This window comes from Arvicanthis niloticus, chromosome 9 (genome assembly GCF_011762505.2).
Source record: "Arvicanthis niloticus isolate mArvNil1 chromosome 9, mArvNil1.pat.X, whole genome shotgun sequence".
NCBI classification, from domain to species: domain Eukaryota; kingdom Metazoa; phylum Chordata; class Mammalia; order Rodentia; family Muridae; genus Arvicanthis; species Arvicanthis niloticus.
In genome coordinates this window covers 58,143,680-58,167,658 of record NC_047666.1, presented here as the reverse complement: position 1 = coordinate 58,167,658, position 23,979 = coordinate 58,143,680, and the positions used below count along the sequence as shown (strand labels likewise).

The window sequence follows — 23,979 nt, the reverse complement described above, 5'->3', positions numbered from 1 at the left end:
TCATGTATGTGCATGTATGCTCACATGATCTGTCTTTACATGGTGAAATACAACTTTAAGTATGGAGTGGGTATACCTTTAATCCCAGCACCTGGGAAGCAGAGGCAGGTGAATCTTTCCGAGTTGGCGGCTGGCCTTATCTATATAGCAAGCTCCAGGCCGTCACAGCTACATAGAGAAACCAAAACAACCCCAAAACCATACCTCGTAGCATGGTGCTTTGCACATAAGTGCTCAGTAATATTGGCTGCTATTAGTATCAGTTTAATAGTTGCTTAGGAGTAAAAGCCATGCGCATTAACACAGAGCTTGTAGGAAGTCCGGTTGGGCACTGGCAGAGATTTGAACACATTCTTGTGTAGTGTACTGGGAAGGGGGTGCGCCTTGCAGTCTTTATTAACAGGCTTTGGGAATTTATACTGACATGGAAATTTAGTTATCAAATTTTTACTTCCTAAGTTGTTTGCTTTTAAATATATGTATTTATTTTAATTGTGCTGGGGATAACACCCAGGGCCTTGTACAACACCTAGCGAGGGCTCCACACTGAGCACTTTGTATTCACTTAACTCCACGTCCAGCCCTTAACTGTTAAGTTGGAAATGCTTCTGAGTGTTTCCAGCACCTGGGGTGGAGCTCAAGCCTGCAGTCCCACTGTGGGATCTGGAGTATCAGCGGCAGCCTCAGCAGCCTCTTCCCACTCTCCCATCAGTGGCCCCGCCATCCACATGCTGCAATGGCAGTGTATCAGATGGAGGGTCAAGGGAAATGCCTGGCAGCTCCTGCCTGCAGCACACTGAGCGATGCTGAAGACTTGTTCCAGGCACAGGATGCTTCCTGTGGTTTATCTTTTCACTGTGTCACCTTGGACTGATGGCCATTCCGCTTTAGTTGTTCTGTGTTTTCTTATTTCTGAGAGAAAGGGTGAGAGGAGGCAATGGAGTTAACATAATGTTAAGAGTTTTTGAAAAATGATACGGGGGGATATATGTGTTCTATAGTGTTGCAGAGAGACAAGATGATAATCTTCAGGCCTTTGAAGTCCGTATCGCCCCCAGGAGGGTGTTGGCAAAGCTCTGGCTGATGGTTAACTTGATAGCCCAGCTCTGTGAGGGCAAAGCATGAGGCCCACGGTGGTGCTTTGTCTGACACCTGAGACTCCGGTGTCTCTCTCCTGGCATAAATGTGACACCTGCTGTAGGAGGACCAGGCCCTGGCAGCTGGTATTCTGGAAGGAGAGGCCCAGCCAGAAGCAGGAGGAATCACTTAACAGGGGACAAGTGACAAGTGTCAGTCATTCAATCAGCACATTCTTTAGCTCCACTTGCTCCCAGGGGGCAAGCAGTGGCTAGGTATCCGCTGGCAGAATCGATGCAGAGACAGGGATGAGGAAGATCCAAATACAGTGCCCGTGCCCAGTGCCTGGCACAGAGATGTGCTTAGCGAACACCGCCAGGGCCATGGGGAGGTGATAGACGACCACAAAGTCTGTGCAGCAGAGAGGAATACTATTACTATGCCACTACCAAGTCCCCACTGCCCTGTCTGCTCACTCTCTGGTCAGTAAGCAGAGAGTCAGAGAGCTCCTGGTTCTGTGCAGTTTACACAGTTCTGTAAGAAGTTGGGATTCTTATCTCCGGACCCTCAAATCCAAAGCCCCACTCAGAAACTGTTAGGAGGGAGAGGCCCGTATCAAGCACTTGAAACCCAGAAAGTTCACTGTTCACAGCGGGCCTGGTGGATGGAGCAGATGTTTCTGTTCCCACTATCCCCATGAAGAAAGCAAGGTTAAGGAGACACTGTGACTAGCTCAAGGTGTTACAACTGTGAGTGTGTGTGTACAGTTAGACCCATCACTCTGAAGACTATAATCTGTTGACCATCCAAGTCTCATATCTCAGAACCGTTTAGACATACCTGTGACCTGTAGGTGAGGGCCTGGCTCCATTTAACCCCACTGAGTTTCTTGTCGTTTTCTCAGTGGAACCATCCTTAGCCACAGAGAGAGCCTTCAGATGAAGAGGGATAAAACTGGTCAGTTGAGAGCTCTTCACTTAGTGTAGACCTGCGTTCAGTTCTGAGTTCAGCAAGGAAGCCAGGGCTTTACGGCCAATAAGTGGATTAAGGAAGTCAGTTGATGCTCAGTCACCAAGAAGAGACACCAAGAGCATTCTAGCTAAATTAGCCTATCAGGAGTCTTCTAACAAAAGGGATGGGGTGGGGGTGGAGGCTGGAAAGAGGCTCAGCAATTTAGAGCAATTGCTGTGCAGTTGTGAGAACCAGAGTTCAGATCCCAGTGCCTATGTAATAAGATGGGCATCTTACATGTGTGCAGGGGATGAGAGAGGAGCATTGCTAGGACCTGCTGGCTTTCACTCTTGCTGAAAAAACATGAACCTTAGGTTCATGGAAGGACCTAGCCTTAGATAGGTGGGAGTGATTGAGGAGGACACCTTCTGGTCTGCATGTGTGCATATACTCCCCCCCCCCCCCACACACACACACAGAGAGAGAGAGAGAGAGAGAGAGAGAGAGAGAGAGAGAGAGAGAGAGAGAGACAGACAGACAGACAGACAGAGAGAGACAGAGACTGGTATGTCTGTGTGTCTGTGTGTCTGCGTTAAGGTTTGTTTTCAATTATGTGTCTGTGCATGTATCCTTGGAGGCCAGAAGTTCCCATAACTTAAGTGTGACTGAATATCTGTGTAGTAACCCATGGCCTATATCCATAGCTGAGGCCTCTGGCTCCAGGACTCCTCAAAGCTCTGCTACAGAGTAGCTGCAAGAGAAAGCACAAGTGATGGCAGACATTGGCTTGTAAGGGCTGTTTTCTCTAATCTTGGAAGACAAATAGATCCTTGGCCGAGAACTCCAAGCTCCTCTTTCTGCATCTGTAAGACAAGAATGACCGCACCTGACCTAACTCCAACATCTGAAAAGGCTCGGATGACACTGTGCCTCTGAGATGCTTTCCAAACACATGCCACAAGAAAAGCAAAGCAGCCTTACTCCCCCATCAAGCTTCAGTCTGTGACTCTGTACCCACCCCTCCGAGCATCAGCACATAACAGTGTGATGTCTACCTTCTGTGTGGTCCATCCCACTGGCTCTACTCTGTGGTTATTTGTTTTCAGGAAACACGGTCTTGCTATGTAGCCCAGGCTGGCCTTGGATTCAGCAACCCTGCCTTTGTTCCCTGAGATTTTTGATATGTTATAGGCATCTGCCATCACACTTAGCTGTTTATTCTCTGGTTTTGTTTAGTTAGCTGTGTTGGTGCTCACACAGGGATCCCGTGACGCTAGTGCCTTCTGCCAACTGTTCATTCCCAAGGGTGTATGACTGTTAAACTCCTTTTATGTGATTCCCTGCCCTCCTCCACTGGTGCTTCAGTCTGACTCCTTTTGAGCAGAGCTTATGTTGTGCTAGGCATGAACTCCAGAGCTGAGATGTAACCCAGCCCCTCAGGGACATCTTAATAAAGCAGCCCAGTGGGGAGGCCCCTGCTCACTCCAGTTCCCACTGTACCCTTGTTAGTGTTTGTTCTGTGACCCCAGATTGGTCATTTCAATAGCCTTGCTCCCGTTTTTTTTCTTACCTGGAGTAAGGATGGAGTGATTTTTTTTTTTGTTTTTTGTTTTTTGTTTTTTGTTTTTTTCGAGACAGGGTTTCTCTGTGTAGCCCTGGCTGTCCTGGATCTCACTCTGTAGACCAGGCTGGCCTCGAACTCAGAAATCCGCCTGCCTCTGCCTCCCAAGTGCTGGGATTAAAGGCGTGCGCCACCACTGCCCGGCTGGAGTGATCTTAAAAACTGGTCTGATGCTTCATGATTCTGATTTATGGCATGCAGTGTTGTAAGCTCACTTACTTTACACCCGACACCCCTGACCAATCATTCTCTCTATAGTCAAGAAGGCATTGGCATCTAGTGAATTACAGACTGACCACTGGGCTCTGGGAACTCTTCCCACCCTTCTTACCTTGTCTCTCTCTTTATGTGGGAATGGTTGCTTGCACATCAACACTTTCCTGTTTCCTCCTTCCCGCCATGGTCCTTTCAGCCTCCTCAGATGTATACAAACTAACCAGTTCCAGGGCAGGCACAGAGTGTGTCACAGATAGCCCCAGATCAGTGCAGAACTAAATTTGTAGAACAAATACAAAGTCCTATGCCCCCTTTCTCCTGCCTCCTCCAGTTCTGGTTCTATCCAGCAGTCCTAATGATCAAAGAGATGCGCCTTTCCCTTTCCCCCTTCATCCCTACCTCCCATAATCCTCTGTTGCTGCCCTGGAAATGGCCTTTGCCACTATTTCTTGACTAGGCCTTTGAGAAATCACCCACCATGAGCAACTAGGTAAGAATCATGTTGTAGTGGGACCCCACAGAGATGATAGCCCAGTTCACCTGGCAGAGTTCCTTCTCTGACTTAGAGAAGGCACAGCTCGTCCTGCTCGTCCATTTTATACCTACCTTGTGAGGTGGGGTGAGGAGAAGAGAAGCCACTCACTTCTCTTATCTCTACCTCTCTAATCTCACAGGTTTATGGGCTCCTAATTAAGTTGGCCTTGTTCTTTTCTTCTTCCCTTTCACAGGGTATAGCAGCTGGCGAGAACTCGCCAAGGCCCTAGCCAGCAGGAACATCCCAGCGGTTGATCCAAATCTCCAATTCTATCGTCCCCAGCGTCTGAGCCTCAAGGTATGTGGCAGGTCCAGTCTATGTTCCATCCTCCTCGCTGCTGGATCATCCAGGGCCATCAATTGCCCTCAGTTGCTCCATGGCCTTAAGGGAAATCTTCTCTGTGGTAGATGCAGAGGGGAGACAGCTGGTAGAACCCCAGTCTAATCTTGAAGTTCTAGCTGACTGCAGATAATCTGTCTTGCCTTCTTCAAAGCCCCAGTGGACCTGGTTGTTTAAGTTTTTGCACCATTGTTCACACTATCCAAGTCTGAGCTGTTCCAGGTATGTGGCATGTATCTCAGACAACACATCCTAAGCTAGGGGTATGTATGGCTTAGAGGTAGAGCTTTTGCCTAGCTTGTGTGAGTCCTTAGATTTCATCCCCACCTACACACACTCAAACACACACAGACACACACAGACACAGAGACACAGACACACACACACACACACACACACACACACATACACACACACACACAGAGCATTCTTGCATATCAACCAGCATATCTTGGAGACAGGCCTGCCCCTGAAGACAGTACCAGACGCATGGTACTGAAAGCCAGCAGTGGTAAAGCAGACACATACCCTTCCCTGCAAATAGCTGGGGTGTAGTTTGTCATGAAGCATTTCCCTATAGTGTTTTTGCTCAGGTGGTAGATTAGGGAAACTGAGGCCCATTTCAATTTGGACCCTGTTCCCACCCCAAGCCCTGCAACCATTGAACATAAAGCAGAAATGGATCTCCAAAGCTGGATGAAACCAAAGTAACCCTGTGAACCCATATGGTAGGGAGGGCCTGGGGTGTCTTTGAGGGGCTCCCATTTGTTGAGACCAGTGACAAGTCTGGGTAGAACTTTGGGGTAGGGGTTGGAAGAATAAGAAGTCACAGCTTCTGCCTCAATGGGGTCTAGAGTCCATTTTTTTTGTTTTTTCATGGTTGAAAAACTCAGGGAAGTGAACAGAAACAGGAATACATGTTGACAACCCTGAGATACTTTCCTCAGGGATCTGGTGTAAATAATGAATGAGACAGCATCCCTTAAGCTGACAAGCTTCCTTGAAGCAGGAACTATGTCCCATGACCCTTTCCTTCTCCACAGGCAACTTCAAGGAGCCCAGAATCCTGTCCTGTCTTCAACGTCTTAATAATATTTTCACCAAGCTCATTCTTTGTTTTTCTGATAGGACCAAGAAATTGCCCGAAGTAGGAATAGGAACAGTAGCTACTTGAAGTGGAACAAGCCTGTCCCCTGGCTCTCAGAGGTAAAGGTCTCTACTGAACCTGGTCTGTGTGTGTAGTGGGAGTAGGGGTGGGGTGTTCTGCCTGCATGTATGTGTGTACCTCTTGGTTAGACCAGAAGAGGGCATTGGATCCCCTGGAATTAGAATTATAGACAGTGTGAGTGCTGGGAATTGAACCCTGGTCCTCTGGAAGAGCAGGCAGTGCTCTTAACTGTTGAGCCATCTCTCCAGCCCCTGAACCTGGTCTTTAAGGAGACTTAAATAGATGAAATGCGAGCACAAACATTTGCTGCAGGCCTACTGTGTGCATATCCCTCTCCCATCAGCTGTTGTAAGGCAGTATTGTGTGACTCTTGTAAGGTAGTATTGTGTTAACCGAGCTTTCTGTTGCTAGAGCAAACGCCTGACAGAATCCACTCCTAAGGACGAAGGTTATCATCGTTCATGGTTTCAGAGGTTTTAGCTCTCACTTTGGGCCTGTGTAGCCCAGCACACCGTGGTGAGAGCTAGAGGAGGGTCATTCTAACTTCAGGGTGGATGGGAAGCAAAGAAAGAGGGGGAAGGGGCTGGTCCTGTCATCCCTCCAGCAGCAGGCCTCTGGGACCTGCTTCCTTTAGGTTCCACCCGTTCCCAATAGCACTGCAGGCTGGGACTTAGGGACATTTCAGAGACACTGTAGATCCAAATCATAGTGGTCATTATCCTTATTTTATAGGTGGAAAAACTGTCTAGGGAATTTACATGACTTTCATGGCTAGGCCAATCCCCAGTCTTAAAGATAACAACTCCCCAAGAGTCCTTTCTCAAACCATTAAACCCCAGATATTCTAGGAAGAAAGGAATCCATTGTTTGAAAAGATTTAAAAAACAAAACAAAACATAAAAACTCTGGGCAACTGTTCTTGGAAATCCATATTAGCATATGAAAGATTCTGAGAAGTCCTGGGGAAATCTGTTTAGCTTGGTTTAGCTCAGCAGGTCCCAAATCTCTTTGCCCCTGAATTGCTTTTTCCATAAATGCCTGTTAAGATTCTGAGCCACTGATGTTCTAAAGGAACAGGCGTTAGGAATCTGCCTCAGAAAGCAGTTGTTATGGGTCCAAAAAATCACAACCAGGTACAGTGGCCCAGCAGGTGGTTAGTCACTTGAGCCTGCACAGGAAAGCAGCAACAGTCTGTCTCTTAACAAACCCCCTGTCATCCTGATACCTTTTACTTATGGGTATTAGTATTCTTTTTTTTTTTTTTTTTTTAAATGAACCTGTATGTGTATGAGATACCTTGAGCCTTGAGTATGTGTTTATACCAAAACTCTGGAATAGCATGGCACTCTGGGGAATTGTGTTTTACAGTGTGTTTAGAGCCCAGGATCTTCCTTCATCTTGGAGCCTGGGGTAGAGACTACTTTTGTGTGGTGTGGGCCAGTCTATTGTCTTTGTTGTTCCTGCTGCAGATTGATCTTGCAGCTTGGGTGGTTTGATTTCCAACCCACCCACATAAGGGCAAGAGTGAAGGAGACAATGTTAGCCCCTCTACTCTGTGATACTGTCTGTTTTAAAGCCCAGTGGGAGGGTGGATTACAATGCTGGTACAGTTGTTCTTAAGTGACATCACCAGGCCTCTGGAGACAGGATGCTTTAAAAATCAGTTGCTCTGGGATCTAGCCTTCACTCTATTAGGGCAGCTTGGATGGATTCCCTCCCCCCACACACACTTTTTTTGTTGTTTATTTTTGAGACAAGGTCTCCTATCTCCCAGGCTGGCTGTATAGTTGTCTCTCTGTGTATTTAAGAATAAACTTGGGCCTGGAGATCTGCCTCAGAGGTTAAGAGCACTGGCTCTTCTTCCAAAGGTCCTGAGTTCAATTCCCAGCAACCACATGGTGGCTCACAGCCATCTATAATGAGATCTGGTGCCCTCTTCTGGCTTGTGGGCATACATGCAGACAGAACACTGTATACATAATAAATACATTAAAAAAAAAAAAAAAAAGAATAAACTTGAATACCTCCCAATCCTCTGCCTTCATCTCCCAAGGGCTAGGATTGCAGGCATGTGCCTGCACCTACCAGCACATTCTCAGTTATGCGTGTGTTTTTCCTCTCTCTCTCTCTCTCTCTCTCTCTCTCTCTCTCTCTCTCTTCTCTCTCTCTCTCTCATTTTGGAGATAGGATCTCACTATGTAGCTCAAGCTAGCCTGAAGTTACAATCCTCCAGCCTCAGCTTCCTGAATAAGGGAATTATAAGCATGTGCCACCATTATCTGTCCTAGAATTGACTTTTTGTTTTGTTTTGAGTAAAAGAGGCCTTGGCTGGGCCGGAACTCACAGAAACTGTTTATAGAGTATTGAGGTTCAAGGCATTACTACCACACAGGGCAGAATCGACTTTTTTTTTGTTTTTTGAGTATTTTTGGGTGGTTGGTTGATTGGCTGGTTTTAGAGAGTGTTTTCCTGTGTAGCCCTGGCTGCCCTAGAACTCACTCTGTAGACCAGGCTGGCCTGGAACTCACAGAGATCCACCTGCCTCTGCCTCCCACGCGCTGGGATTAAAGGTGTGTGCCACCACCACCTGGCCAGAATGGACTTTTTAAAGAAATATTTGGTAACTCAGTACATGTATGTGACCTTTCAGTGGTAAATGACCAACTCCCACAGATTTCATTTTTAAACATGAAAAGATTTAAAATCCTCAATCTTCCTAGATCTTTAGATTTACGAAAACAGATCCGTGATTTCCTAGGATAGGGAGATGAATAAGAGCTACTCCAGCCCAGCTTCCCCATGCCTCCCATTATGGGGACTTCTGTGTGCCCAGCTCAGTGGCTCTCTGCTTAGGGTGCCCACCCCCTTTGCAGGCAGCGTGTCTGAGAAGTTGAAGTTAGTGGAAAGTCTTGCTCTAAGTGAACTCTTCAGACTTTGCAGCTGTAGCTACTGTCCTTAGTGTGTCAGATTGGACAGCTGGGACTGTATCGAATAGCTGTGCTTAGAAACTTCCTGGTACACTGGCAAACTCCAATGCCAGCCATCTCGTCTGCTGGTCAGTGGTGTACAGGTCTATTAGAACACTCTGTCCACCCAGGACATTCCGCCAACCAAAAATAATTACAAGGGTCAGGCGGTCAGTGGTACATATCTTTAATCCCAGCACTTGGGAGGCAGAGGCAGAGGCAGGTAGATCTCTGTGAGTTTGAGGCTAGTCTGGACTATAGAATGAGTGAGTTCTAGAACAGACAGGGCTACAAAGAGAGACCCTGTCTTAAAAAAAAAAAACAAAATAATAATAATAATAATCATAATCATAAGCCGGGCGGTGGTGGCGCACGCCTTTAATCCCAGCACTTGGGAGGCAGAGGCAGGCAGATTTCTGAGTTCAAGGCCAGCCTGGTCTACAAAGTGAGTTCCAGGACAGCCAGGGCTACACAGAGAAACCCTGTCTCAAAAAACCAAAAAAAAAAAAAAAAGAAGAAGAAGAAGAAGAAGTATACAAATATATACTATACAAATAATGCTTATGATAATTATTTATTACAATATATTATTAAAATAATAGTAATAATTATTATAAGCAAGAAACTTGGTGAGCACAGCTGACCTGAGCAAGTCACAGCTTGGTGGATAAAGCTTCTCACCTGTGAACAGGGGCAGGCCATAGACTCAAGGCTTTTGCTTTGTGTCCAGTGCTTAATCCAGGGCCCCACGAATTGTTTGTTTGTTTGTTTGTTTGTTTGTTTAATCTTTTGTTTTTAGGTTCTGTTCTGGGTTTGTCCTTGTTTTGCTGTTCCTTTTTTGTTTTGTTTTGTTTGAGACATGAAGCCTAAAGCTGCAGAGAGCTTACATTAGCTCAGGATATCCTAGACCCCATAGTGATTTCTCGCCTCAGGATCACAGGCTTGTGTCACCACAGCCGGCTTGTCACTGTTTTGGGGGAGGGGCCAGAAGACAACTTTCTGGAATCAGATCCCAGCAGTTCTACTGTGCGATGGCAGAATCTCTTGTGTGCTCTGGGTCTTAGTGCTTGTCCTGTCTCCTCTCATCTCACAGTAGAACTGCTGGAATGGCTGGCTTAGTCCACTGCACCAGCTTTTTATGTAGCTGAAGATGGAACTCAGGTTGCTGGCCTGTGGGGCAAGCGCTTCTACCACTGAGACATCTCACTGGCTCTTGTTTTGTTTTGTTTTGTTTTGTTTTGTTTTTTCGAGACAGGGTTTTTCTATGGAGCCCGAGCTGTAGACCAGGCTGGCCTCAAACTGACAGAGATCTACCTGCCTCTGCCTCCCAGGTGCTGGGATTTAAGGTGTATACCACCACTGCCTGGCTTTGTTACTGCTTTTTTTTTTAAAAAAAAAAAGAATTTTGGAGAGAGGTCTGATGGTTATGTTATCAACAATCCTAACACTCAAGAGTCTGAGGCAGGTGCATCACTCTGAGTTTGAGAATAGTCTAGGCTACATGTTGAGACCTTATCTAAAAAACAATCCAGTTCATATTCCATACTAGTTACAGTGTGTAACCCAGTAGCTTTTGGTATATTAAGAGGTGTGCTTCATCGTAGACACTGGCTCAGTCACTCAGTGGTTCGGCATTTGCTTGAAAGAAATGCTTGCGGCCTTAGATACAATTCATGGGCTAGGGATGTAGCCAGTTCCAAGCTTCTGAGATCAATCCCCAGCACTGCATGAACTGGGATGGTGGTACAGACTTATAATCTCAAATTCAGGAGGTGGAGGCAGGAGGATCAGAAGTTTACAATCATCCCTGGCTACATAGCAAGTTTGAAGCCAGCCTGTGCTACAGGGGACCTTGTTTCAAAAAAGGAAAAGAAAACCCTGCACCCCCAGCCATCCTCCTACCACACTCTATCCTAGCCCTCAGCACAACGTTCTCTACTTTTTTTTATAATTAAAAAAATTATTTTATGTGTATGAGTGTTTTGCCAAATGTATGTATGTGTACCACATGTGTTCCTGGTGCCCATGGAAGCCAGAAGATGTCAGATCCCCAGATCTAGAGGTATAGGTGGTCATTAGCCACTCTGGGGGTGTTAGGAACTGAACCCATATCCTCTGTAAGAGCAAAGTTGTCCACTTCCTGTCCTGGATACTTCATAGAAGTGGAATCATGAGCTGGACAGTAGTGATGCATGACTTTAATCCCAGCAAATGCAGGGATCTCTGAGTTCAAGGCCAGCCTGGTTCTATAGAGTAAGTTTCAGGACAGCCAGGGATATACAGAGAAACCCTGTCTCAAAAAAACAGAGAGACAGAAAGACACATACACACACATAGAGGGAGAAGGAGCTGGGGAGGGAGGGAGGAAGAGAGAGAGAGAGAGAGAGAGAGAGAGAGAGAGAGAGAGAGACAGACAGACAGACAGACAGACAGAGAAAGAGACAGAGACAGAGAGATTGTATCCTGGTCTGTCTTCTTTCACTTGTGAGGTTTGCAGGGTTCATCCACAAGGTAACATGACATGTTTCATTCCTCACTGGCAGTGTTGGAAGGGATGACATGTGTGTGTGTGTGTGTGTGTGTGTGTGTGTGTGTGTGAGAGAGAGAGAGAGAGAGAGAGAGAGTTAGAGAGAGAGAGAGAGAGATGTTTGTAACTAAGAACAGAGTGTGACAGAGTCCAAAACAACTTTCAGAGACTGTCTTGGTTCTACCAAAGTGGGCTTTGGTGATGTAATGGCCATAGGAGTTATAGGTCCACTGAGAGGAACATTCTGGACAGCAGCCCCAGCTCCCTGGCCTGCAGGCACAGCTGTCCGTCCACTGTCTGCTAGTCTTTTTCTTTGGCTTCTACCTACACACTTGCTTCTCCACTCCGTGTCTCTCCTGGAACAGAAGTTCCTAGGAAGTTGTGGTGACAGGAAGAACTGTTTTCCACATTCCATTTATCCCTTCCTCTGGTAGACAGATTGTTGCTAATCTGGGGCCATGTTGACTAAGGCTGTGGTGAACACCAGTGGAAGATTTGCTGTGGACTAGGCTTTCCTTTTTTCAGAGCCCACATCACCATTGTGTGTGTCTTGCTGTCTTCACACTTTGGTCACATGGTGAGACACCTATAGCATGTCAGTTCTTTATGAACTTTATGAAGGGCAAGTTTTACCATTAGGTTCCACTAAATGGGCCTCTAGCCTTCACCAAGCTCTGGAATGGCCCTTATCTTTCTAGCATGTGAAGCCCCTTCATTCCACAGGGGAGCACCCTCAAGGTGAGAGTAGACCAGAGGTTAGGAGTATGGCTTATTGATACCGTTTGTCTCACTGGCGTGAGACCCCCAGGTTCACTTTCCAGCACGGTTTAAAGAACCAAAAGTGGGGAGGCGTAGATTGAGTTTCAGAACTCTGCCCAGGAATCTGCTATGTAGGAACCAGTGGCCTAATTGACTGCACACCGAGGTCAGGTCAGGCCTCACTGGCCCCAGGCTGAAGCACCCATCAGGTGTGCTGGCGGGACAGAGCAGCAGTAGCAGCAGCAAGCAACACTAGGGTCAGCCAATGGTCATGGCTGAGGCAACTGATCTCTCCTGTCCCTCTACAACAGCTCCAAGCACAGGTGACACCAACCAGTGTGTACATCTCAAGTCTTTTGAGCTATCTCTATCTATCTATCTATCTATCTATCTATCTATCTATCTGTCTGTCTGTCTATCTATCTATCTATCTATCTCCATCAGTCTGTCTGTCTGTCTGTATCCCCACCTCCTCCCCAGTTAAGTGCTTTATAAACCACTGAACTTATTCCGCCCTCTGTCATCTAAGCTCGCAGTGAACTCATTAACCGGTACAAAGCACTCAGTGGTGGAGTGGATGGCTCTGGATTCAGCTTCTACAAGCATTTGTTCGTTCACAAACTTCAGATGTGCTGGGACACATGGGGAGGAGCTGTTAGCTCTTCCCTGGGAAGGCACAGATGGTCTTAAAACATATTTGAGAAAACTTTTGAGGAATACACAGGAGCCTGCCGTGTGGCAAAGACAGCAAAGGGCCTAATGAGGAAACGGCATGTGTACAAGTGTGGAAAGTTAAGAGCTGGATGGTTCGGGGGCAAAGGCTGGGAGTGGGGTGAGGGTCAGTATGGCAGGGAGGATGTGGTGTGTGCTGACAGCTGGGAAGGCAGCTCAGTCATATAGATCACAGTGAGGTTTTATTCTGCAGTCGCCTGAAGTTTTTAGCTGCAGAGTGACTTGCTTCATCAGAAACAGTCCTGGAAGTAGTAAGAACACCCAGGGCAGGGGAGACGCCACCATCCACCTCCTCCTGCTGCCAGCATGGCAAGCCCAATAAGGCCCAGCAGAGGTGGAGTGAAGGAACGGAAGGCAGTGGAGGAGGGCTTACCTTCCCTGCATATCCCTTCTGCCACCACCACAGAGTAATTGCTGTGTGTTCTCAGGGAGCCACTTCCTGAGCCCCAATATCCTCCCTTCTAAATGAGACAATTCACAAATACTTTCTTCAGTACGGCTAACTGCAAGTTCCAAACCATCACAACTAAAACTCGGAGGGAGCCCTCCCCTTCCCTGGCCTTTCGCCTATGCCAGGCAGAGGAGAGGAGCCACCGCTGAGGCTGATGCGACAGAGTGCCACATCTTTGCTAGTTCAGAGTCCCTAAAATGGAACAACACAAAACACAAATTCTGATGTAGTTGTCAGTCTGGGTCTGGGAAAGACAGCATCCAAGGATCCCCAAGACACCCCCACAGTCAAAGTATGCCCACAAAAGTTTGAGGTTAGCCAAATACTGGGTAAAGTCTACCTCAAAAACAAGACTAATTTATTCACTCTCCGCCTGCCCTGTGGGCTTCCCATAGGCCTCAGGCGGAGCTAAATCACCTGGGAAGGACCTGTAAGGATTGGTGTCTCCCTGCCCTCAGGCGAAAGCTGCTTTCAAGGCAAACCCATTCTTTCCTCATGCCAATTCTGGCATAATAAGTAGCTCCAGGCTTCACACAGTTGACTGCTCTGGTGGCAGTCTTCCCCTCTTCAGGATCAGAGCTCTCTGACCTGGAGGTCTCCTGGGGAGGGGAAAAAAAGCAGATCACGAGGAAAAGACAACTGAATCCTTTAAGCTGGACTTGAGGAATTTCCCCAGAAGCAGCATAATGTCCTCATTCTTTTCCTTCCTTGGAGCCTCAACGCCTCCCACCTACGACCCACACACTTCCTCACCCACCCCAGCCCCCTCCCTGCATTCCTGTGAGTGATGGCTACTTCCAAGGTCCCAGGTCAGAGAAAGTGACAAGCTAGCCTCTGCCAGTGCAATGTTTCAAGGAGCCTGTGAGCTGCAGGAGGCCCTGGTGCTGCACAGCCCATAGGGGGCTCCAGATACCACCATAGTTTTGCTCAGATGCTTCCCCCAACCAGAGCATGAAGACCCCTGGGTAGATAAGGGGGTTTCATGACAGGCAGATAGCTGCAGAGTCTTACTCTCATGAGAAACATGGGAGTTGTGGGAGGCAAGCCCTTCGCTGGAACCTAGCTAAGCTCCTCCCAGCTCTTCTATCACTTCCACCATTTTAACATGGCTGTTATGCCCCTTGTTTACGCCTGCGGAATGCAAGGTGGCTCCTTTTCTGCCTAGAAGGAACAAGGAGTGGGTGGTGTGTATCTGTAGGTGTGTGTATATATATAACCCATCCTCAGAATCAGGCCACAGGGCTGGTGTTAGCTTTTCATCCTTCTGACAAGCATTCCTGAGATAACCAACTCATGAACAAGAGAACATTGTGTAGGCTCAAGGTTTCAGAGGGTTAACCCTAGGCTTGCTTGGCCCTGTTTCTTTGGCTTGTGGCAGCTCAGTACATCATGGTGGCAAAGGACTGGTAAGTCAAGAAAGACAGAAAGCAGTGCTGATCCCAGTATCCTCTCAGGGGCACAGCCCTATAACCTGACCATCCCCTGCTAGGTCCTCACCTCCTGAAGGTTCCACATCTTCTGGTAGCACCACGAACTAGGAGCCAAGCCTTCCATAGAATATGCAAGAAGCACTGTGTCTTTCACTCTGCTCCTGCTCACTCATTGTCCCCTCTCTGCCCCACACAGTTCCGGGGCCATGCCAACCTGCATGTGTTTGAAGACTGGTGTGGCAGCTCCATCCAGCAGCTCAGGAGCAACCTGCACTTCCCGCTCTACCCCCATGTGAGTGCCTGTGGGAATGTTTGTACACCATGCCTGGACTACCCTCTCTGTGTCTCCTGCATCCCATCTCCTCCACCCGCCGCCTTCCCTGCTCCTTCTCAGTCCCGTGAAGTCTGTCTTACTCCCTCAGTCTCTTGGGCCCTCTCTTCCTCTGTTTAGAAGATCTTTCTTGCCCTCTCTCTTGAGACTCTCGCTACCTGCCACTTGGCAGCATTCCATTCAGCTCGGGCTCTCTTGATGTTTATCCAAGGGCAACATGTACAGATGTGCGTTTGTGCATTGTACAAGGTCACCTGGACCAAGAAGTGAGTGGGACCTGACATTTATTGTGTACTCCACACCACTGCCACACCCCTAGTCTCCCATCTGCTGCCCCCTCCTGTCTCTCCACCAGCCCTGAGTAGATCAAACTCCTAAGTCTCTAAACTCTCCCTGATTCTGAGTAACAGTTCATCTTTCTTGACATAGATCCGTACAACCCTGAGGAAGCTGGCTGTGTCCCCCAAGTGGACCAACTACGGTCTCCGCATATTTGGCTATCTGCACCCTTTTACTGATGGTGAGGGAGTCCTGCTTCCCCCTCCCTGGGGGAGGAGGGTCCTAGAAACATAAGCTTGAACCAGGAAACATATCTACACTGAGCCCTTGTTACTCCAACATCAAGGGAGGGGAAACTGAGGCATGGTGAACTCTCATCCAGTACCTTCAGACAGCTGCCCGCTCTCTTGCAGCCTGGAATTGGCTGATCTACAGAATTCTTCTCTTTCTTCATATTGCTCCCCCAGAATGTAGAGTCCCCTTGCCCATGCAAAGGTGGTAGGTGGGGCAAGTCACTGTGAGTGAAGGGAATCACTGCCCAGGCATAACATAGGCGTTCAGCTTCTGTGCCAAGGCCCTCTTTGATTCACCTAGACATTCTGCTGTTGCCCAGGGAAAATCCAGTTTGCCATCGCTGCTGATGACAACGCCGAATTTTGGCTGAGTCGTGATGACCAGGTCTCAGGCCTTCAGCTGCTGGCCAGAGTGGGCAAGGTAGGATCAGCTTGGACCTTGACCATTAATGTCACTGACATGAAGAAGGGACAGGAGCTGCACACGCTGCCCCTCATCTCTGCTCTACACTGCGAAGGGCGTGGGAGATGTGAACAGAATGGGGACCCAGCCACATACATTTTCCTGTTCCATTGTCCCAGAAGCCCATGCTAAAGATTCATGCTGGGTTGGTTGCTTATGGGAAGGCTCCCTTCCATCAGTGGGGACAGAAGTGTGTGGGCTAGCCATCCTCTTTAACTCTGTCTTCCCTCCTGTCGCCTCCCTCCCCCCACCTTCTTTCCTTCCTTCCCCCTTCTCTCCCCACACTTCTAGACAGGGAAGGAATGGACAGCCCCTGGAGAGTTTGGGAAATTTCAGAGTCAAATTTCCAAGCCAGTGAGGTAAGTAGGGTGGGTTAGCACCCGCACTCTTGTGAGCCCCTCCAGTGCCAGGCCTGTGAGCATGAGAGAGCCAGAAGGGCCCTCACCTCCACCAGCTCACTGCTCTGGGTCACTGTGCCTGAGCATGCACGTCGTCTGGCTAAACAGAAGCCATCTGCCCTTCCTCAGTTTATAAGTGCTTTTTTTTTTTTAGACTTTTTTTTTTCTGTGAGTGTGTTTTGCCTATGTGTGTGCGTGCATGTGCGTGCGTGCGTGTGTAGTTCTGGTGCCCTCAGAGGACAGAAGGATTATTGGATCCTCTGAAACGGTCTTACAGATGATGGTCTTACATGGGTGCTGGGAACTGAACCCTGGTCCTCAGCAAGAGCTGCACTTACTCTTAACTTCTAAGCTATCTCTCCGGTGCTGCCCTCATTTTAGAGAAGGTGACTGAGGCCCAGAGCTTTGTGACTGATGGAAAGCCACACAGATACTGAGTGACACTCAAGGCTAGAAACAAGGTCTTTTTTCTTCCCATTTTCTCCAGAACTAGAAATGCCTGCACACATAAAGACTACCTAATGGTTGCTCTGAGGCTTAAGAGAGGGAGTCTGGAAGCGAGACTTTAAAGTGATCCCAGGAAATCAAACCTCGTCCAGCCTACCGCAGCTGGAATGGCATTAAGAGTCGGCCTATGAACTTAGTCCAGCTTCAGCACGCCACCTGGTGGCTTGCACAGTCACAGGCAAGACCATATCCCGGCTTCAAGTTGCCTTGAGCAGACCTCGTTTGCAGAGAGAGCCCTTGCTGCACCATTGCGAGCACTCCGAGTTCTCTCGGTGGTTTGCAAGGGCCCTAAAGGCTGCCTGGTCCAAATTACAACTGCATTGCTCACTACCTGGGCGACTTTGGGCAAATTACCAAAGATTACTGTGCCTGTAAGCCGGAATGTCAGTAAAAGCACGGAGTGTGGCCCTGACAGCAGGGATTAAAGCTCACTAAGTCTTTAATCATGGGTGCGATTTCACTGGGTCTCCCAGGGAACTTCTGAACTATTTATATTTGGCCCTTTCAAAAAGAAAGGCAAGGTTACCTGTCAGGAGTAGGTAGGGCTAGCTGAATGGCAAGCACCCGGTAGGAGAAAGGGGCACCAGGGAGCTTGTGGGTGGGAGAGGTGGACGGAGGTTACTAGCTGAGGAAAAGCCTGTTTCCTGTCTCTGTCCACCAGTTTATCAGCCTCCCTCAGGTACTACTTTGAGGTCCTGCACAAGCAGAACGACGAGGGCACTGACCATGTGGAGGTTGCGGTGAGTGCCTTTATCTCTCCTGACCTCCGCTCCCACCCACCCACTCCCCAGCCACCCACCCCCATCCCACCCCACCCCCTCCTTCATGTGACCTTCCCAGCAGTCCCTTCCCTGTATCTCTTGAACATTGTCCCAAACACAGCATCCTCCAACCTCTGTACCCTTCCTCTAATTCTAGTGGAGACGGAATGACCCTGGAGCCAGGTTCACCATCATTGACTCCCCCTTCTTATCTCTGTTTACAAGTGAGTAGGCTCTGCCTGCCTGGAAGCACAGAGGCTCCTTTGGGGAGAATGTGGCCCACGGCGAGGTCAGAGGGGTGGGAATAACGTAGAGCGTGAGTATGACAAAGCTCCAGGGAAGGATGAGAGCCCGAGAGACCTTACAGTTAGGGAGACTTTACTCTCCTGAGTCAGAGGTTTGTTTAATGGTGGTGGTGGCGTAGGCCTTTAATCCCAGCACTCAGGAGGCAGAGGCAGGTGGATCTCTGAGTTTGAGGCCAGCCTGGTCTACAGAGTTCTGCGATAGCAAGGTGCTACACAGAGAAACCCTGTCTCGAAAAACAAAGACAATGTGCTGGACACAGGTGTGGTCTCAGGGTTGTTTGTTTGTTTGAAGGGGAAAGGCAAGCAGCCAACTACCCAGGGGTCTTGATGGAGCAGAATTTCTTAAATCTCTCCCAACAGTAATCCCTGTTAGCCTGAAAAATCTACATATGATTCCAGGTATATGGGTCCAAAGTAGGTAGACACATCAAACATTTATGGATAACAGGCCATAAGGAAATTCATTTTAAAGTAATGCGTTTGATATACCATTTATTAGAGGTAAAAGCAAATTTGTATATTGATGAAATATACTTTATTTTCACATGATTAAATCTTGGTGCTAAACAGATGTCTCCATGGTTGAGAACACTTGTTGCTCTGGGACCTGATGCAGGTTCTGTTCCCAGCACCTACATGGTGGTTCACAATCATTTTAAACTCCAATTCCAAAGGATTTGATTTGATATCCTCTTCTGATCTCCACAGGCACATAGATTTGGGGAAAACATTCATACATGTAAAATAGAATTTAAAAATATAAACTTTTTTTTTTTTTTTAAAGCACTTACAGTTCTTCCAGAGGCTCTGAGTTCAGTTCCAGACACACACATCAGCTCACAGTTAACCTGTCACATCCCAGAGATCTGATGGCCTCTTCTGGCCTTCACAGGCACCAGCACATAAGGCCTATACACACATAGACATACAAACACATACATATAAATATAAATAAATCTTAGGCTAGGTGGTGGTGGTGCATGCCTTTAATCTCAGCACTCATGAGGCAGAGGCAGGCAGATCTCTGTGAGTTCCAGGCCACTCTAGTTTATATATAGTGAGCTAAAGAACAGCCAGGGTTACATGGTAGGACTCTGTCCCAAAACAAACAAACAAACAATTACTTTAAAAATTAAATTTTGACTAAATATTTGATGCTGTAGGATATAGAGCATCTTCTAGTCTTTTCAAGTAACCAATATTGTATATGTGTGTGTGCATGTGTCCAGGGCACACATGTGCAGAGGACATGGAGGGTCTGTCTGCTTTATTGCTGTCTACCTTATCTTGTAAGACAGGGCCTCTCACTGAGGCTGAAGCTCACTGCTGTGGCCAGGCTGCCTGCGAGTGAGCTTCTGGGATCTTATTTTGTTGAACAGCACTGGAGCTGTAGGCTATGTCCAAGAGTTATGTGTGTGCTGGAGATTCAAACTCGTGTTTACAAAGCATGAGTCTTACTCATGGAACCATATCCTCAGCTCCTTGATCAATATTCTAATTTTATAATCATTGATGCTCTGTATACTACTTTGAATAAATCATTGCTGACAGCACCTCGTTCAGCATAAATAAGCGGTACGAAATAGAAGCTATGTTAAGGGTCATTTTGAAAATTCTGTCCCAGTTCTGAGCCCAAATTCACTCAATAGCTTTCTTAAATGCTCAAGTTTTTGTTTTCTATTACTAATCTGTTCTGCTTCTATAGGAGCATAAAACTTCATGTGCACAGTAAAAACACCATATCGTAACAGTCAGTAGTTTTGAACCTGAGCCAAAAAGTGCTTCAGGGATTGTTCACTGGCCTCCCTAGGTGTGTGTCATATGTTCAGAACCAAGGCCAATGTTGGTTCTGGAACCTTTTAACTATTGACTCTTTTTTTTTTTTTTTTTTTTTCCTTATGACCAGGTCTCAAAACCAGAAACCTTTACTATTGTCACATCTTTTTCCTGACCCGGTTATAGCACTCCCTGCGGGGTCTTGACCACCAGCTTAAGAAGAACAGAGTTGGCCTGAGCAGGCCTGAGGAATAAGAATCCCAGTCTGATCCCCAGTCTCTGCTGTGATAGAGAAGACTGTAGTTAGTGGGGTATGCAGACAAAGGGCCCCAGTCGATGGATACCATGGTCACAAGACAGTCACAGATGGTATAAGAGAGGCTGCCCCCTAGAGGATGGAACTAGATTACATGAGTGGTAACATCTTTCCCTCTTACCAGGGAAGCCTTCAGTTCAAACCCCAGCACTGCCAGGAATACCCAGAAATACTATATAGGTGTAGGCTAAGTGAAATTAAATAGTATGGCTGAGTATAGGTTTCTGTCAAGTCAACAGTAAAGCATTTTGAGGAAGAAGTATCTTTTTCTAGTCTATACAAATCGTGATGTGAGCTGGCCATGGGTAGAGCAGGCTCAAAGAGAGCTGACTAAAGCCACAAGTTACAGGGCATCAGAGGCCGGGGCCCAGGCACAGCCTGGCTTTACCTGCAGGAATACAGAAGTTGTGTTTGAGCCCCGCCGTCTGCCCCACAAAGCATGCTCGATTCTGTCAGGACCTGCAGCTTCCTTCTGTTCTCTCCTCCCTGAACACAGATGAGACCATCCTACGGATGGATGAGGTGGGCCACATCCCACAGACAGCAGCCAGCCATGTGGGCTCCTCCAACACTCCTCCCCAGGATGAGCAGCCCCCAGCTGACATGCTGCGGCCTGACCCTCGGGACACCCTCTATCGAGGTAAGTCCTTGGCCACATACCAATCACCACATCAAGGCTCTCTGTGTTGATGAACAAGACTCAGGAGACCTGTCTATTCTACAGTAGCCCCAAGTCACAAAAGCTTTTCCCCTTTGAAGTGTAAAACAGCATAGATACCAAAAATATAAGAGCATTTATGTCCAATTCTGTGATTCCACGAACCATTATAGAGTAGACATTTGTCTAACCACCACCCAAGACCAAAAATGGAATTAGAATCCAGAGTCCCTCACGAGTTCCTCCCCCGCCACAAATGTCAGAATTTCTTTATGAATCCCAACTCTTTTTTTTTTTTTTTTTTTTGCTTGTCTTTCAAGACAAGGTTTCTCTGTGTAGCCCTGGCTGTCCTAGAACTCACTCTGTAGACCAGGTTGGCCTCAAACTCACAGAGACGGCCTGTCTCTGCTTGAGTGCCGGGATTAAAGGCGTGCACCACCACCACTGCGGTCTGTGATCCCACCCACTCTTACCATTCAGTAAAGAATGTGTTAGTCTCTTGTTTTAGTGCTAAGGATTGCATCTGGGACATTGAGCTGAGCATGTGCTCTCCCACTGAGCGAATCCCCTGCTGGTCACGTTTACATTTTAAAAGTTGACAGCGCCCCATATTTTCCCTTTAAGATAAAGAAGGCAGCAGCCAGATGAGTCACCTGTCTATCAACAGTCCACAGTCAGGAGGATGAGGCAGGAAGATCCTGAGTTTGCGACTATAGCAGACCCTGTCTCAGAGAAACAAACAAAAAACAAAAAACCCAGTGAAAACTGGTTAGTGGAGACATTCTTGAACCAAGGACGGAAATCCACTTAATGGGAGTACAGTAAGGTGGGGCCTTGTGGCCTCTTGAAGTGTCATTAGACCTCATGTCTCTAGTCCTCGGCCTCGCCCCTGAAGGGTGGTGGCGGTTTCCTTGTGGCAGACTCAGCTGATACACATGGATGGGACCATGGTCACCAGTGAATATAGAGGGAGCTGCTTGAGTGGAACCTCTGTGGCCCTAAGATGTTTGTGCTCAAACTTCTTCACACACTTCAATCCTCTTCCCTTCCTGTTCCCAGTGCCTCTGATCCCCAAGTCCCATCTGCGCCATGTCCTGCCTGATTGTCCCTACAAACCCAGCTACCTGGTGGATGGGCTCCCGCTACAGCGATATCAGGGCCTCCGCTTTGTAAGTCATGACCCTAGACCAAGGAGGACTGGGAGAAGGCCTTCTGCCTGTGGCTGGGGGTGTAGGGGACAAGGGACGGACTAATGTTGACTCTGTGTTTCTTGTGTCCTTGCTCAGTAGACAGGGTGGCTTCTCAGGTCCCTGGGCTGCATTCCTGGACAGGCTCACTAAGGTGGACTGTTCTGTAGAACCTACGGATACATGACAGCCTTAGAATCTGCCCCCACCCCCCACCCCCACCCCCAATTCTGCAGCCTAGTGACAGCTGTAAGGGCCACACAAAACCTATCCTGCTTACTCAGTCCCAGCAACTGGACAGCCAGTGGCATTTTAAAACTCATAGACAAGACAGAGAAGTGTGCTAGGCGTGAGTGGTAGCTTATCTGTGCGGAGAGCGAGAGAGTAGAGAGAATATGATACACCCAGGTCTAGACTGGAGACAAGAAGGTCAAGGGTCATGGCCAGGCCAGAGAGTGGGTGGGCTGTAATTGACATTCTTGGTGATGGTGAGCTCAGCCTGTGTTCAGGGGACAAAGGAACTGGAGTGTAGAACAGGCTCAGCTTCATGAGATAAAGGCTCGGAGGTGGAGAGAGGGTTAGGTGGCAGAGAGTGAACCTTCTTGCTGACAGCTGAGAGAGCCAGAGGGCCCAAGGATCTTCACTGTGAGCAGTTGGTTCTAGCCCAGGAGAGCAGGCCTGAGAAGGCCGAGTCAAGGCCGCATAAGTATATGTGACTTTCAGCGGTCCTCTCCTCTCCAGGGCTGGTCAGCCAAGGCAGGCTGGTTCCTCCCCAGGACCCCCTCTGACGTCTGCCCTTATTGTTTCTGCCGTTAGGTTCACCTGTCCTTTGTTTACCCCAATGACTATACCCGCCTGAGCCACATGGAGACCCATAATAAATGCTTCTACCAAGAAAGTGCCTATGATCAAGACAGGTACGTGGCTCTGGGTGGGACAGGTGAAGGGACTTGGGGGCTCTGTAGGAGTCGAGAGAGCTGCCTGGGCTGGAGGGACGGCTCCACACTGAGGAGTCCTGGGTTCCCCTCACATGCCTATGTGTGTATACACCCTGACAGAACATACGGCCCCAGCTCCTCCTCTGCCCTGGTAAAACTGTGAGGAGTCTGGTACCCATCCACATGTCCCTTTCTCCTACAGGTCCAGCTTCCAGGAGTATATCAAGGTGGACAAGCCAGAGAAGCAGGGACCGGAGCAGCCAGGTAGAGTGGAGAGTACTGGCTAAGGCTGCCAGGGCATGCTTAGCTGCAGGTGGTGGTGGTCTCTTCCTAGGGAACACTGCAACCATACTGTCTTGCCCCTGAGGAGCTTAGCATGCAAATCCCCTTGGCTGAGCTCCTCGTCACAATCTGGGGAGCAGAGAGCAACACCCCACCTTCCTTTCACAGCCATGTAGAAGGTGAAGCTTCTCATTCACTGGGGCAGCAGGAGATGTGGGTGGCTGTGGGGACCCCGGGCTTTGGTACACTACTGGGAAGCGTGGTATAGAGCAGTCCTGCCTGCTGTGGCCTGCCTTCATGAGGCACCAGGTATGGCTGAGGCTCCTGGTTGAGGCCTAAATGTTGCTGATAGCAGTGAGGTGCTTTCTACCATTCAGCTCACAACAGTAAGAGGGGGGATTTTTTTTTTTTTAACCTTTTTCTTGTTTGCATATGTGCTTTTGTTTTTTTAAGACAATAGCCTGGAACTTACTATGTAGACCAGGTTAGACTCAAATTTGTGATGGTCCTCCTGTTTCTGCCTTCCAAGTGCTGTGATTACAGGCATATACCACCATGTTGCCTGTCAGTCTTGATATAAATAACGAAGCTGAGTTACCAGGTAACTGAGGTAGAATAACTTGTCCAGGGCCACCCAACAAGTGACCTCCCCATCCCCATCCCCCACACTATGTCACATGTGTAAGTGTCTGCTATTTATGTTTTGCGGGAAG

General features: G+C 48.1%; 1 protein-coding gene across 6 annotated transcripts in view; it reads left to right on the top strand.

Moving 5' to 3' along the window:
- The window catches only part of B4galnt3 (beta-1,4-N-acetyl-galactosaminyltransferase 3), a 102,189-nt gene that overhangs the window by 64,387 nt on the left and 13,823 nt on the right, over positions 1 to 23,979 (top strand). For 5 of the 6 annotated variants that reach the window (XM_034512021.2, XM_034512022.2, XM_076940458.1 and 2 more), the window contains 12 exons: positions 4,594 to 4,697; positions 5,868 to 5,945; positions 14,969 to 15,064; positions 15,533 to 15,623; positions 15,996 to 16,096; positions 16,430 to 16,497; positions 17,705 to 17,783; positions 17,962 to 18,028; positions 20,698 to 20,841; positions 21,919 to 22,028; positions 22,863 to 22,963; positions 23,187 to 23,248. In XM_034512021.2, coding sequence (XP_034367912.1) covers positions 4,594 to 4,697; positions 5,868 to 5,945; positions 14,969 to 15,064; positions 15,533 to 15,623; positions 15,996 to 16,096; positions 16,430 to 16,497; positions 17,705 to 17,783; positions 17,962 to 18,028; positions 20,698 to 20,841; positions 21,919 to 22,028; positions 22,863 to 22,963; positions 23,187 to 23,248 — 1,101 coding nt within the window. The remainder of the gene's footprint in view (positions 1 to 4,593; positions 4,698 to 5,867; positions 5,946 to 14,968; positions 15,065 to 15,532; positions 15,624 to 15,995; positions 16,097 to 16,429; positions 16,498 to 17,704; positions 17,784 to 17,961; positions 18,029 to 20,697; positions 20,842 to 21,918; positions 22,029 to 22,862; positions 22,964 to 23,186; positions 23,249 to 23,979) is intronic. The other variant, XM_076940459.1, reaches the window with a different exon arrangement.